Source organism: Rutilus rutilus (assembly GCF_951802725.1).
Source record: "Rutilus rutilus genome assembly, chromosome: 19".
In the NCBI taxonomy this organism is placed as follows: Eukaryota; Metazoa; Chordata; class Actinopteri; order Cypriniformes; family Leuciscidae; genus Rutilus; species Rutilus rutilus.
In genome coordinates, this window is record NC_140232.1 from 6714381 (window position 1) to 6731292 (window position 16912).

The 16912-nt window shown below is 38.3% G+C and overlaps 1 protein-coding gene across 2 annotated transcripts in view; it reads left to right on the plus strand.

Moving 5' to 3' along the window:
• Window positions 1-2079: 2079 nt before the first annotated feature.
• Window positions 2080-16912, plus strand: part of frmd3 (FERM domain containing 3) — a 68831-nt gene continuing 53998 nt past the window's right edge. The window contains exon 1 of one of the 2 annotated variants that reach the window (XM_084389153.1): window positions 2080-2322. In XM_084389153.1, coding sequence (XP_084245279.1) covers window positions 2218-2322 — 105 coding nt within the window. In that variant the 5' untranslated portion in view covers window positions 2080-2217. The remainder of the gene's footprint in view (window positions 2323-16912) is intronic. The other variant, XM_084389152.1, reaches the window with a different exon arrangement.

Here is a 16912-nt window from a genome sequence, read left to right on the forward strand (position 1 = left end):
AGGATGCATGTTTGGACTAAATATTTGTGTCTAAAATGTAAGTTACTCCGTATTAACCAAGCTAACACAAATATGTGCTAAGAACACTTTGATAATGTTCCCATTAAGTTGTGGAAATGTTATTTATGGATGTTTTCAGAATGTTTAAAAAAGTTTTTTTCTTGTTTATGTGGAGGTTAGCAAAAACATTAATAAGGGAACATTCCATTGTATCATTTTACAAACATTATGGGAAGATTATTTTTTTGAATGTTGAATGTTTTGAAACAAAATTCAACTAAAACCTTTAAACGTTTTTATGCTAATGTTCTGAGGGCATTATTGAAGTATAAGTTTGAACAGACATTCCATTAACGTTACTGGGAGAACGTTTGTTCATAACTTTGAGAGAACCTTGCCAGAACGTTATTCATAGTTCTGAGAACGTTTCCTGTTAGCTGGGAAATATCGTAATATGCAGCAATTCACATTTTAATAGTTAAAATTATTTTTACCGTATTTTACAGCCTTACTAATAACTACTACTATTTTTACACAATATTTCCTACCAAAATTGCATACTACAGAGTTTATTACCACAGTAAAACCTGTGACTTTTACAACGGGGCTAAAGGCACACCGGGGTGCGATATTTTTTCCCCCAGGATGGTAGGGGAAGACTCATGAATATTCATTAGGGAAGTCATCCCTGATTGGTCTTAACCCCAGTGACGGGTAGGTTTAGGGGCGGGGTTAGGGGTAGGTCATCAGACCCCCAGTGACGGTTAGGTTTAGGGTGGGGTTAGGGGTAGGTCATCAGACCAATCAGGGATAACTTCCCTAATGAATATTCATGAGTCTTCCCCTACCATCCTGGGGAAAAAAATATCGCCACCAGGGTAATAAGCACATTTGGTTTTATTTTTCCTCTAAACCACTAGATGGCACAAAAAACTTACCTCAGCACTTTCTAAAACATCAAGATGCACGTGGAAATGTGTCTGATCCTTGATGCCATCGCGCGCGGGCAACGGCAGAAATTTGATTCTGTGCTAATGATCTAATATTTTATGTATTTTAAAATGTAGATTTAAGTAAAATTATTGACTATATTTTGAGACAAAGGTCTTGTTAATTATTTTCGAGGTAATTAAAGCAACAGTTTGTAAAAGTATGGTATTTGGGGGAAAAGGAGCCCCTGCTGTTGGGGCAAAAGGCACAATAATTAACATGATAATAAACAGCTGACTGACTTTTCCAATTATTGACATTACATGGATAGATTCAAATAGGAAATATCATATATTAAGTTGAGTGTCCACCTTAGAGATGAATAGATGATCACCATATTTATAATGAAACCATCATGTTTAAAAATATGACATTAATCATATCATATAATAAAATATAATTTATTGTTAATACTGTAAAGCTATATTAAATTATTATGGGATCTCCTTCAATGCTTTCAGAATCTTTACTTTTTAAAATAATTTCGTTTCTGCATTTTTAAAATATATTTTTATATTAACATTTTAATTAGGCTACAGTATTTATTGAACAAAATAAACGGAAAATATTACAAATTTGCTAAAGTGATTGTTTTGAACAAGTATCCTATTAACTTAGACATATATATACAGACAAATTTGTATCAATAACATGTGCCTCTTGCCACCACATATTTTAAACAAAATGAACCACTTTTATGATTTATTGTCATAGAAAATCTGTCGCTCCATCAATGTTCAATACAAACATATACTGTTTTTTTTTTTTCTGCAATCATTGGCTACACCATTTTTCTTAAGGTGTGCCTTAGCCCCGTTGTTCCCTAGAAACCACAGTGAAATATATAAATATAAAAGCTCGATCACATTTGCTGTAATCATTGCTGTAGGCTAGCTCAAATAGTAGTAGTGGTGGTAGGCTACTATTAATTTTCAGGCGGAAACTGTCCTGTAACTCCCGTTGTTATGGCAACACATTGTGTGTAGTTGTTCATTACAGGAGGTGATGCCCGCTGATATCGCTGATGTTATTGAACTGATGGAGAGAGGCGCGCGCGTTCGGGAGGGAGGGGGAGCGAAAGAAAAGGGGGATCGTTCTCCCGGTCATATAACGCGACATCTCTCTTTCCTCCTCTCCGCTGGCGACATAAGCGACGCGTAACCGACACGCCGTCCTCACTGAAACCAAAGGCGCTTTTTTTTGCTTTGCTATGCGGAACCAAGAGCCATGAAAATGCTTCGATTTCGGAGTCCGAGCGTGTCCTCCCTCGCGCAGGAGGTCCAGTGCACGGTTCGCCTGCTCGACGACTCCGAGATCTCGTGCTGCATCCAGGTAGGCGCGAGCGTGTGCTCCGGTGTGCGCGCGCACTGTGATGCGATGCCTTTACTGCGATTATAAACATGCCGAGGGGACATAATGCTTATTAAACGTGTTGAATTGACAATTTCTTGTTTACTGGCCTCTTTGAGTTGTATACTGGTGTTTGTTTAGGTGGAAGACGCCTAGGGAGTGATGACGCTTTGGTTATGGTTTGCTCGTTTCGTTATTGCCGTCACTGGATTCAATTGTCTGTTAAACAGTTACGCCCTTGACTTTCATTGTTTTGTATGCAAAACGTGTTTCATGCATAAATAGGCCTAATAGAATTACTGAACATAACTGTTGGATATTTTTTTGCTGTGTAATTTAATTTGCAGTGTTTGTGAACATGATGTAAGGCAGTATGAATGGCAGATGTCTCCTCTCTCTTTCCGAAGTGATGGAGGATGAAAAAGTCTTTGATGGAAAACTATTCGCTATGGGAAGCATGTTTCATCAGTAAAGTCAAGTCACTTTTATTTGTACAGCTCATCTCACAACACACTTGGTTTGACAGCAGCTTTAGCCCATGTGAAATCGAAGTACACTTCAGCAAAAACAGTAGGCTAGGCTACTTCATAAATATAAGCGTGAGCGTGACACTCAGTTTGCGTGTTATTTATGATTAGACTACATGAAAATCTATTATGGTTTAAATTTATATTAAATGCAATTATAGTTGAACTTAAGAGTGCCTTTTTTGACAGAAGTACTTCTATATACTGGTCAAAAGTTTGGAAACATTACATAAAATAAAGATTTTGGAAGACACCATTTATTTGATCAAAATACAGAAGAAAAAAAAAAAAACTGTATTACAGTACTATTTAAAATGATAGTTTTTTTATTTTAATATACTTTAAAATAAAATGTTCCTGTGATCAAAGCTGAATTTTCAGCATCATTACTCCAGTCTTCAGGGTCACATGATCCTTCAGAAATCAGTCTAATATGATGATTTATCATCAATGTATGAAACAGAGTTGTGCTTCTTAATATTTTATTTTTATTTTTATAACCTGTGATACTTTTGTCAGTATTCTTTGATGAATGAAAAGTTAAAAAAAGAACAGCATTTATTTAAAATAGAAATCTTTTTCTGAAGGATCATGTGAGACTGAAGACTGGAGTATTGATGCTGAAAATTCAGCTTTGCATCACAGGAATAAATTATATTTTAAAGTATATTAAAATAGAAAACCATTATTTAAAATTGTAATAATATTTCACAATATTACTGTTTTTTTTTTTTTCGTAGTTTTGATCAAATAAATACAGGCTTGATGAGCATAAGAGACTTCTTTCAAAAACATAAAAAATAGTAATGTTTCTTAAACTTTTGACCGGTACTGTATGTGATTTCATAATTACTTCTATTGTCTTTAAAATATGGTTAAAATCTACTGCCTATACTGACAAGCATTTCTTTTGAAACGTGTGTGTCATGTATTTAAAAAAATATTTGTAATTTATCATTATGTGTAATGATGAAGTTGCAATTTAGAATGTTTTAAATATATTAACTTTAAATGTAATATAAAACAACACACTAGAGTTAAAATGATCATGTGAAACGGATGTTAGAGTTACAGTGACTTGCTCACTTCATCACCATTGCCATGCCACTTTTCTGAGATCTCCGGACAGCTAATGGAAGCGCCTCATCATGTCTGAATGTGTCGATGATGCCCAGAAATCCTGTCTGGGTAGGCAGCTCGCAAAACTTTGAGACGCAGCCAATGGATTTCTTCCCATCGTGCTCTCTATGTTCCAGGCAAACCCATTTCTGGGAAATACTCTTGACAATGCATTTCCTTTCAAAACATTCTTGGAAACTATAAAAATCTGCATGCAGTTTTGCTAATACAAATATAATTGAATCTATAAAGGTCACGAGGCAGCCTTAATGCGGTTATTGTCCTTCAGCTCCTCCGCAGCTTAAGTGTTTGATGATAACTGATGATGATGTGGATGTGTAGTCGAGCTCTTTACAGTAGCACTATTAGTAGCCAGGCACCTTTACACTAATGCAGTCTAATGGAATCAACCATTTCCTCTCTTTACTTTTGAGAAAACCACGCTATGATGTTGAAGTCAGGAAACTGTCCTCTTATAGTGGTTCAAGCTCATCCTAGATCAGTGAAAAGGGCTAAAAAGTTTCTACCAACTTTTAAAGTATCTGTTGAGTTATTTTCTGATGGTCAATTTATGTATAACTGCACTAATGGAACAAAGTGAAAGAGGTCAAGTGTAAGAGTGATCTCTAAACTTTTGAGCTAAGGAAGGAGCGTTCTGTTTGGTCTTATGAATATTTCAGAAAGCCACGAGGTTCTAATGGCTTCTTGTTCTGTGATGGCTTTCTCCTGCATATTTCATGACTATCCTCATAGACAGAGGCTGCACCTCCGCCGGTGCACTTTTACATGTTATAAGCACTCAGCTCTTACTTTTTTATCAGCTACACGAGGAGTTAAATGCTGAGTTTAAGTTTGCTGTGTCGTGTACAGTGCAGGTCAGCAGTTAGTTCTGGGCCTTGAATTTGATTGGCCAACAGAGTGCTGATGTACAGACCTTTGACTTTTCACTGTTTCCGCATTCCAGACACACTGTCAGTCCAACCCAGTCTCATGAGAAAACGTAACTGATTGACGAGATGTCGATTTCGGGTGTTATTTGGACAGAAACGTACGATTTTTAGGATAGGTCCACCCCTAACCACATGCCTAAACCTGACTCTCAGTGGGATCATTTGAAAATGTACAACAATTATATCGTACAAATTCATATGAATTAACACCAATTTGCCAAACCGTTGCCATGAGAGTGCGTTTGTCAATGTGTGAAATATTGGGGATGTTTCAAGGACTCTTTCAGCAGGTTGCATTAGCTTTCCATGCAAAGTTGCGCATTTAACTCATGCGCAAAATTGTAATATCGCATAAAATATTTGCGAATAAAGCACCGTTTCATCCAGTCAGTCGAAGAGAACAAAATCGTCACTTCCTGATAAACTGGCGATAATAATCACTAAGAAAAATGGAAGTTGATGCAGTAGGACTGTCTTTTTGAGTGAGTCATTGAATTATTCACTGATTCTTTCATAACACTGATTCATTTAGGAACTACTGTGTGTCGCTGCATTGACTTATTTTAGAACTGTTTTTATCGGCAATATAGACAAGGTAAAATGTAATTTTGTCAATATTAACTTCTGGTTTATTAAACTTATGTATAAAAGCAATGTCATATCACAATCATGCCGTTGGTCTAAATATTAGCATGGCTGTAATCACCTGCAGTGAGCAACAGATCTCATGTGATATTGCTTAAATGCCTTGCCTTGCCTTGCCTAAAAAATTACACAGTGTAGCTTTAAATAAAGAACTTGTAAACAAAGCCTTTGACATGATCAGTACATTCAGAACTGGGTTGAAATGTTAGGTATTTTTTAATCATATCATAGCAACACTTGCGACACAACCACCTAACATCCCCTAAACACCTTAGCAACTACAAAGAAGTATATTAAATATACCTTATCAACATAGGTAAACCCTTGCAACCACTCACAACACCCTAGAATCATCACAGTGAGTTCTGCAAAGGCAAGCACCACAGATTTGTACAATAAAAAAAAAGTATTTTTTAAGTTTTTTAGAAATAAAAGAAAAATGAATGTTTTTGCCATGAAACATTCATAAATCATTTTAAAGATTTAGATTGTCACCGATCTTCGGGGCAGTGTATTTTAGTGATAAGTCATGAGAAATGAGTCGTTTGTGTCTCCCTGTTGTGGGCCGTCTGAAACCATGTCGAGTAACGCCCAGTTTGGATCAGTGATAACGTTACCAGGCTCTGACCAGCATAAAGTAAATGGTATGTGTGTGTTCTCTTTGGGTCATTTCTCAGCGTTGGCTCAGGCGTACCGAGTGTCTTCTCAGTGTCTGAAGGACAGATAGGCCATGCATTATTAAGGCAGATCATGCTCTTCAGTGTGACTGCTGCATCACTCATGTGCTACTGATGCTGCGCTCAGCTTCTGCTAGGCCAAACTGGACAGAATGAAGTCACGTAGAACATGTGAGGTGCCTCTTAATGTGAGTCTCTCCCAAGCTGGAACTTCATCATTTCAATAGCCAATTATAATTTCTGTTTTAATGGCTTTCAGTAATAAGTAAATGGAGTAGTATGGTATTACCATTTTAAACATTCACCATTTTTGACCCCCTTTCGCCTTCAGAACTGCCTTAATTCTACGTGGCATTGATTCAACAAGGTGCTGAAAGCATTCTTTAGAAATGTTGGCCCATATTGATAGGATAGCATCTTGCAGTTGATGGAGATTTGTGGGATGCACATCCAGGGCACGAAGCTCCCGTTCCACTACATGCCAAAGATGCTCTATTGGGTTGAGATCTGGTGACTGTGGGGGCCATTTTAGTACAGTGAACTCATTGTCATGTTCAAGAAACCAATTTGAAATGATTCGAGCTTTGTGACATGGTGCATTATCCTGCTGGAAGTAGCCATCAGAGGATGGGTACATGGTGGTCATAAAGGGATGGACATGGTCAGAAACAATGCTCAGGTAGGCCGTGGCATTTAAACGATGCCCAATTGGCACTAAGGGGCCTAAAGTGTGCCAAGAAAACATCCCCCACACCATTACACCACCACCACCAGCCTGCACAGTGGTAACAAGGCATGATGGATCCATGTTCTCATTCTGTTTACGCCAAATTCTGACTCTACCATCTGAATGTCTCAACAGAAATCGAGACTGTCAACTGTCCAATTTTGGTGAGCTCGTGCAAATTGTAGCCTCTTTTTCCTATTTGTAGTGGAGATGAGTGGTACCCGGTGGGGTCTTCTGCTGTTGTAGCCCATCCGCCTCAAGGTTGTGCGTGTTGTGGCTTCACAAATGCTTTGCTGCATACCTCGGTTGTAACGAGTGGTTATTTCAGTCAAAGTTGCTCTTCTATCAGCTTGAATCAGTCGGCTCATTCTCCTCTGACCTCTAGCATCAACAAGGCATTTTCGCCCACAGGACTGCCGCATACTGGATGTTTTTCCCTTTTCACACCATTCTTTGTAAACCCTAGAAATGGTTGTGCGTGAAAATCCCAGTAACTGAGCAGATTGTGAAATACTCAGACCGGCCCGTCTGGCACCAACAACCATGCCACGCTCAAAATTGCTTAAATCAACTTTCTTTCCCATTCTGACATTCAGTTTGGAGTTCAGGAGATTGTCTTGACCAGGACCACACCCCTAAATGCATTGAAGCAACTGCCATGTGATTGGTTTATTAGATAATTGCATTAATGAGAAATTGAACAGGTATTCCTAATAATCCTTTAGGTGAGTGTATATATAGGCCTATATACAGTATATATATATATATATATATATATTACATTTTTAATATTACATATTTATTTTCTTGATGATACGCATGTATTTATGCTTAGCTGTCTTAATGGGCTTTTATTTATTTTATCTTGACTAGTCTTCACTAGGTTTTCAGGAGCAACTTCACTATCAAACTACCAAGGGTTTAATGAAATAAAACTGATTATTATTTATATAATAAATTGTATATAATCTAAGATTATTGGAGTATGTTTATTGGATTATTGGAGCACATTTTATAAAAAATATTTCAGTCTTTCTACGACAAAGTTTCGTGTTTAAGTCAATGCATTAGTTGAAGCACTAAAATTACTAGCAGGAAGTAAAAAACTAAAACTGAAATAAAGATAAATTAAACCTAAATAGTAATATAAAAATATAAATAAATAAAAACTAATAAAAATGTCCAAAGAACTATAATAGTATAAAAATAATACTAAAATAACACTATCAAACAAGGGTGGATGGATGGAAAGAAATTGGAAACCATTATAGAGAAGGTAAACCAGAAACACTTGTTGACTAAAGAACTTAAACTTTATTTAAGTATTTTGGGTACTCAGACCTTTATCAGGAAAGTTAAAAGAAAACAATTAAAAAGTAATACTTAAAATATAAATGAAAGTTTAAATCTACCAATTAAAACAGAAGAAAAGGAGACCAGATATAGTCACTCACTAACAAGAAACACCATGATATTACCATCTCTTTTGGACAGACCAGTGTTATTTGAATGCTTTTTTGGAGTATGAAAGTCATTCAGTCATTTAGTACCATGATATATTAAAATACCATGGTTTTACCATCTGATGCCATCACTGTATGGTACCACCACAGTACTTTGTTGTAAGGGTTATTAAGATGCCAGTGTGCCGTAGCTTTAGTCACATTGAAAATTCTCTACTCACTGTCTTTGCTATTCTTAAAAATGCAGCAATGTCATCATCGATTAAACATTTCTATTTTTGTAATACACCAAATGCAAATCGCCCCATCTGCAGAAATGTATCTCTCGTCTTCTCTCATTCCCTCTTTTCATCAATAAATGTCCGGCGAGCGAGAAAGAGAGAAGGTGCTGTTGTGATGGACACTATAAATAGTGCTCATGCTATTCTTATCCTTGTCCTCCATGCCTTTTGATGAGATTTTTTTTTTTGTAAGAATGACTGAAGAAAGAAAAAAGAGATAATAAAACAGGAGGAGAGAGAGAGAGAGAGAGAGAGAGAGAGAGAGAGGAGGGGAGTTGTGTAAATGAATGACGTCATTGGACTCGTGTTGAATGATGTCTCAGTGATGTGCTGTGCATATGTTTAACCGCTGCGGTTCAAAGACAGTGTGTGTGTGTGTGTGTGTGTGTGTGTGTGTGTGTGTCTGTGCCGAGACTGCAACAAACTGGTCCTGTTCTTTTGCTCAGAAACATTTCTTTGTGGAAATGTGACATCTTTGGGATATTGAAAAATGTATTCATACATAAAATAAATAATCTGTTTTTCATTTAAAAAGGGACAGTCAATATTCTATAGCAATTATAATTATTTGTAAAAAAAAAAAAAAACTATGATATGTCCTTATTTAGATAGTAAATGTGTGTGTGTGGTGTGTGTGCGTGTGTGTGATGAAGTGTCCTCCCGTTCTGTTTGTACACCACTAGCCTGAGGCAGTGCAGTGACAGTGTGTGGTGTGTGATAGATATTTTAAGAGACAAAAGCATGTTTGGCCATTGGGGATAAATGACCTGTTAAACACACAAAACACACACTGATACACACTTAAATCTGTCACTCACAGCAGCTCAGAACTCATTCAGCTATTTTCTGATGCTCTACATCGTAAATATTATTTACTAGATGCTTATATGCAAGAAAAGCACCTGTGAAACAAATCAGCTTTCATGACTATTTTTCTTTACGCACTTTGTAATGTAAAATTAAACGTTTTTCTTTGTTGGCTAACATATTAAAGCACATGTAAAGTACTTGACTCTGATTTAAATGTAGTGTGTAATTTACTAATACATTTAAAGTTGAAATATTTTAAATGCACTACATTTCATCTGCATTATATTCATTAATTTGAGCTCAGTGGTGCACACGGTATCACACGGTCCTATATTACTAATTTTTTTGTCGCCAAAAGTATATTTTAACCATAAATAATTGTCAGTAAAAGTTATAGTATATAAATACATTTCCATTTAACATGCAATTATATTTGGAAGCTTTTCCGCCACTGAATAAAAATTAAAAAAGGTAATTGTGACTTTTATATCTCAGAATTGCGAGATATAAAGTTGCAATTGTGAGTTATAGGGCCCTATCTTGCACCCAGCGCAATTGACTTTGTACACCGACGCATGTATCATTCCTATTTTGCACCCGCGCACAGCAGACTTTTCCCTCCCTCGGATGTGAACCTCTCCTTGCGTCCGCCTTGCAAATCCGCCGTTATAATAGCAAACCGCCATGGAATAAGCACGCCTGCTCTTAAAGGGAATGTGAGATGACGCTCTGATTGGTTATTTCACGTTACGCCCAAACCACACCTATGAATAATGAAGCTACTTCAGACCAACCCATTTTAGATTTGCGCCGGGCGCAAGAGTCATTTATCCCGCCGGTATAATAGCAACAGCGCCCGAGACCCGCCCACAAAGTTACTCGCGCTTGATACTTGTGTTTCAGATCGTTAAAATAGGGCCCATAAAGTCAGAATAGCGTGATATAAAGCGGTTATATCTCGCAATTGCACGTTTATATCTCGCAATTCTGACTTTATTTCTCACAATTCTGAGAAATAAAGTCAGAATTGTGAGATGTAGACTCGTAATTGTGAGATAAAAAGTCCCAATTATCTTTTAAAATGTTTTATTCTGTGGCTGAAACAAGTGCTCTCTATAAACATATGCTAAAGTGTGCTTCTTTTTCACAAGGGAACAAAGAAAACAACAGGAAAATTCACTTTAGCTGTCAGTGTAAAACGAATAAATGTTTTATGATCCAACCACAAACATTTGTGATCGGTATAGTTTCATTCACTTTAAGAAGGAGTTTAAGAAAAGTACCACATTTGCAATCTTCACCATCTGTTGGCTGTATTAAAGAAGTATTAAGGATCATTTACTCTTAAAATGCAAACTGTAATCATGAATTGGTATAATCAATCAATTTAATCTTTGAAGATTCACAATAAATAGTTAAAATAAGACATCTTTTGGATATTTTTCTGACATTTTTCTGATTTGTCTTAAACAAGTCCTCCTAAATGTTCCTCTGCTAATTAGTTTCTGTATTCAACTCGACCTTTTTAACCTTTTTAACATCCATAATAACGCTGTGATTATTGAAGTTGTGACATCAAGCCATCTTCACATCAGTCACATCAGAACCAGTCACATCACATCCAGATTTGTGCACACTAATCAATTTGATCTTTTTTTATAATTGCGTTATGCGATCACAAATTATTCATATGCAGCCACAATGCTAAATAAAGATTACAGGTTTACATGCATAATCAAGTCACTTCAAATTTAAAACAGCATTGCCAACTGAACTGTAATGTTAATCATTGCACATGGATTTATGCTGCACAGTAAATCATGCAAAAAGGACAAATTCACTGAATGCATCAAAGTCCACTTTTCCTTCCAACACGTAAGACAGCTGTAGGAGTTGATGATGAAATTAAGCTGTCATATTTAGAATATGTTTAGATCTTTAATTATAAATTGAGAATGAGATATAAACAGTAACAGAAGAAAGTCTTGGACAAAAGCATCGTCTTACCGCACCAGATCAGTTTCACATCAGACCTGTCGTCAGCATAATCCACTTTCCTCTACTCAGGCTTAAAGGGCGAACAGAGAAATGCTTCTATGGTTTCAAGATTGCTCTCATTATAGGCATAAACGTTGTGCGGGTCATAAGGGTCAGGTCAACACCAATATTGAAGGACTTTTAAATGGATTCTGCACCTTCAGTATGAAATATGAACATTGGCGTCACTAAACAAAATTGCAAAACTAATTATTTTTCAGTGTTTTTTTTTGACAATATGTCCATTTAAAAATAGCTCATGGTGGTACTTAAATCTTGAATATCTTTTATTGTAGGACAATTCCTTATTAAGGAAGGTCAGCTTAATTAAATGAATAGTTCTCCCCAAAGAAGATATTTGAAGAACTTACCTATTTTTGTCCATACAATGAAAGTCAGTCAGGTCCAAAAGTTTCAAGCTCCAAAAAAAAGACATAAAAGTATTTTACCTTAGTTTTTGTGTCATGAATGAATTTAAGTCATGTGAAATGCAAAAATGAATGAAGTTCACCATATTTGGCCTTTGTATAGGTTTGTTGATCAATGATTTGATTCGATATTTAGGCTACCACTTAAACTTTGCTCGCCATACAAATCATACAAAATGATTGTATTCTGAAAAATGTGGTCACATTTACCTTTAGTTTTCAATGGCGAAATCCAGTTATTTCACCAGTATTCCAAGTGATTGGGAATTTCGCGAAATCCAAAGCAGATTTCACAATGGGTTGTTCAAGTGAATTTACATCATTGACCAACAGAAAGCTGCTTGTTTAAAAGCTGTGATTCACGCTACACTATTGACAATAGACTTTTTTTCGCCACAAAATTTCGCTAATTTGACCGCACCTGAAGTCTTGTTTTAAACGGAGTTGCATGGATTATTTTTACACTTTTGGTGTAAAAGCTTTGGAAGCTTTTGGAACCCTTTGACTTACATTGCATGGATAAAAACAGCTGAAACATTCTTCAAAATACCTTTATTTGTGTTCTGCATATTTGATCTATCCATTTAATTTCTTTTTTGTGTGTGTGCAAATTAATCACACTATTTTAACATTTAGTTGACACACAGACATAACATATTTGAGACAATATGAGACTTTATTCCATGTTCAGTCTTCTAAACGGCATCCTCACTGATTAGATTTCTTTGATTCTTTTTGTACTGCAGAAGTTTAGTGAATGATTTGGGTCCTTTAAGATTTGCTATTTACACGTATATATGTCACCAAATACCCTCAAGCCTTTAACATTGACCAGTCCTTATGTATTTGGGCCAAGGACAGACTAAACCATTTTGAGAAAATTAGGGGTTAATGGGAATCGACAAGGGGATCGTCTTTCACACATGGTCAGCTTCTTAAATAAGGCAAGTATGCATGCTGTAGAATACTAACATCTGCCTTTTCCAGTGTCATCTTATTCATTTTTTTACTTTAACTTTTATTATATGCATAAAGAAAGTGTGCTCTGATTTACTTGCTCACATAAATCTCATTAATTTTCACTCTCCCCTGTTTATGATATGAATCTGCCTTGTGACCTCTGGATTAGCAAACATTTTGTGTTTAGTTCTAAGGAAGACGCAGTCATAATTGATATGGCATGGGTATTAATTACTGAACATTTTATCTAGGGCAAAGCTTTCACGGTCCTAAACTCTGCTTGTTCCGACTAGAGCGGCCGACAGAGGCATTGCTAAGTGAATCTTGGAGGGATTTTGGGAGGTGGAGAGTTAAAGAAAGAGCAGCAATGCAGTGTGGTTGTGTTGTTTGAACTTGTCATCTTGTTAGACTCCTTTATAATTGATAATCTCTCCCCCATACTTCCCCTCTCTCTCTATCATGCATGCATGCTTATTCATTATAAGTGTTTACTAAAGCAAGCATCACTATTTGCCTTCTATTGCACATTTGAACAAAGCCTTTGTATTATTTAGAGCAGTTGTATTACAGACATGAAGGAAAGCTCAAAAAGAGCAAAGATGTGCAATTTTCATCTTGATGATAAAACGGGCCAAAAATGTAAACAGATTTACATTGAAGAAAGGGACCTGCACCATAGAGACATGGGGTGCATTTCCATTTCCTAAAAACATTATGGGCCCTGTCTTGCAACCAGCGCAATTGACTTTGTACACCGACATGTATCATTCCTATTTTGCACCCGCGCAAAGCGGACTTTTCCCTCCACAGACGCACGTCGGTTAACTAAGAAATACACTTGCGCTCCCCGGGGCGGTTCAGCGCAAAGAGGAGGCGTGTTCCGGCGCAAACGTTCCCTCATGCTATTTTACAGGTTTAGAAAACAATTGCGCCACTGACCGAAAAAAAACTGTTTAAAGTCAGTGGCACGTTGCGCATGTTATTCATATGCTATTTTAAGGGCGCATGCTTGGCCTTAATCAATGTAGCGTGTGCACAACGCGCATACACTTTGATTCTTTCATCTACACACAGACGCAGCAGTTATTTTTGCAAATCATACATTATTACGATAGATAGATAGATAGATAGATAGATAGATAGATAGACATTTTATTATAAAAGCATACATCTAGCTTACACATTTACCCAAATTATCATACGCCTGTTTAACCGAAGTTAATTTGGGTGTGTTTCTCCATCCCCAACGTCCCTGACGAGAACGTCGGTCTCCTCGGCTGTGAACCGCTCCTGTCGTGCGCCTGGCAAATCCGCCGTTATAATAGGAATCCGCTTTAGAAAAAGCGCGCCTGCTCTTAAAGGGAATGTGAGATGTCGCTCTGATTGGTTTATTTCACGTTACGCCCAAACCACACCTATGAATAATGAAGCTACTTCAGACCAACCCCTTTTAGATTTGCGCCAGGCGCAAGAGTCATTTATCCCGCCGGGAAAATAGCAACAGCGCCAAGACCCGCCCACAAAGTTACTTGCGCTTTGCGCTTTGACACTTGCGTTTCAGATCGTTAAAATAGGGCCCTATAAGTCATTTATGGTTGCAAGTTCTCTTGTTAGCAACATAGTATAACAATACTGTGTTTCCAGCATCACAAAGTTGTGTGGTTGGAACTACAGCTCTCGTCCTATGGTTAGAAGTGTAGGCTAGTTCCCTTTCAGTTCGGTTACGTTCGACGTAGTCGGATGTACCGACTGATTGGGATCACGCTTAGGGAGCCTGTCATCTTCGAGTATTGATAAAATGAGCCAGTGCACACATTGGCGTGCTAGCTTTGCATCCACGCTCCGCCCGCAGCACGGGTATAAATACGGAAGTGGACGCACGCACCATTTGCCTTTCGCTTCGGAGCCGATTGGTCTTCATGTCGATGTCTCTGAAGAGTGTTGTTATATTACAACGAACGAGTGTGTCGGTGCTTCTTCAAGGAAGTCTCTCCCGGTGCTGGTGGTTCCACAGCGCAAGTGCAGCGGTGGTCGCGAGTCTTCTGAGCTCTCAACTGCTGTTTTAACAGCATCACATTTCTGTGTTTGTTTGTCTGACGGCCGGTTGAGGGCGAAGGAAGTGAGTGCTTCACTGGTACAGGCTGCACCATCCCTGTCAGTGTTGCCGCGATCATTCCCCTGTGTGCTCTGGCACTGGTGAGAGTTTTTCATTTCCTGAAAGAGCAACACGGGCGCGTTTGCGTCTTTTTCAAGATGTCTTTCCACCCGTACGTTTCTGGATGCGGTCATTCCGTTGTCCCCCTCTGACGGTCACATTAGTTACATCACGTGTTTTGGTTTACAGCATACGGAAGCAGCTTTTGTGGATAGTTCATGTTCTCATTGCGAGAAAATGACTATCGCGGTGTTGAGATCGAGACCCACCTTCGTCTGCGTAGGTGGAGTTCCCATTACCACGCTCCACCCTAGGGTGTTGACATTGAGACTCGCCTTCGTCCGCAAAGGTGGAGTCCCCATTACCACGCCCCACCCTAGGGTGCCGTGTGGGATGGGTGATGGCTTCCCCGCCCAGTAACCAATCCCTGTGGGCCCCTCACTCCTCTATCACAGTGTGCTGGTCCCTCTGTAATTGACCGACCAGCTGTTTCATTCTGGGCCCCTCCAGAGGACAGGGTTGCGATTGCAGCATCGGAGGGGAGCTGGCCTCTGGAAATGATGACTCAGCTGCATTATCTCTCTCCGGGAGTATACCGTTGCCCGAGCCAGATTCAGAAATGTCAGCTATGCTGAAATGGGCCTCCGAGGCTGTCTCGCGTTGAATCCTCCACCGTGTCCCGAACAGTCTCGGTTGGATGATTGGGTTTCTTGGGGCGGGCCGCGCTGGTTCTCAGCCCGCCGCCCCAGTGCCATTCTTTCCCGAAGTGCATGGAGAGCTTACCAGGTTGTGAACGGCACCTTTCTCTGCCAGAAACTGCCTGAGTAGCTTCTCCCCTCTCACTACCCTTGACAGAGGAGCGGTGAAGGGTTACGAGGCTATCCCTCCAGTGGGACCTGTGTCCGGCGGCCGCTGCCTCTTGGACGGGGGATCCTCGTCTTCCCTCTAGGGCCTGTGAGTTCTCGTCCGTTCTGACGGGCAGAGCTTTCAAAGCCTATGGGCAAGCCGCTTCTTCTTTGCATGCCATGGCGTTGCTACAGGTCTATCAGGCCAAGGCACTCATGGACATGCACGAGGGCAGCCTATACCGTGCGCTCATGAGTGAGCTCCGCACCGCAACCGACTTGGCCCTCCGGGGCACAAGCGTTGTGGCTTGCATGATCGGTCTAGCGATCATCATCATCATCATCTTTATTTATTTGAGCATCTGAGTTCCACAAGGTTCTACACAATAGGCAGAACAAAAGAAAAATACATACGCAAATTAATAAGTAAGTAAATAAAAAAGGAAAAAAAAAAAAAAAAGAAAAAAAAGAAGAAAAGAAAATAAAAAATGTGGATATGATGCTCAAAAGGAGTAGGCAGAAGCTTAAGCTTATTGAAGCCTACCCCCTTTTATATATTTAAACAATAGATAAATTTACTATAATCCAGAAGACAATTGACACACAATTATGTTGTCCTATTCCAGTAACTATACAATCAACAATATAAACTCACAACCATACTGCTGAATGCAAGACAAGTGAAGAAGACTCCTCAATAAGTACAAAAAAAACCCATCATTGCAAGTAACAACTGATCACGTCTTTTAATTTTATTTTTTTATTCCTTACTGTTATTAATTCAACACATTTAATGGCCACAATTATTTATAAGTATAAATAGTTTAATTATATTATCTTTATTATCTTATATTATCTTTTTAGTTTGCCGGTCATGAGAAAAAAAAAGAAAAAGAAAACACAAATAGATTGCTCACAACTAATTCCATTTCCACACTTAAGAACATT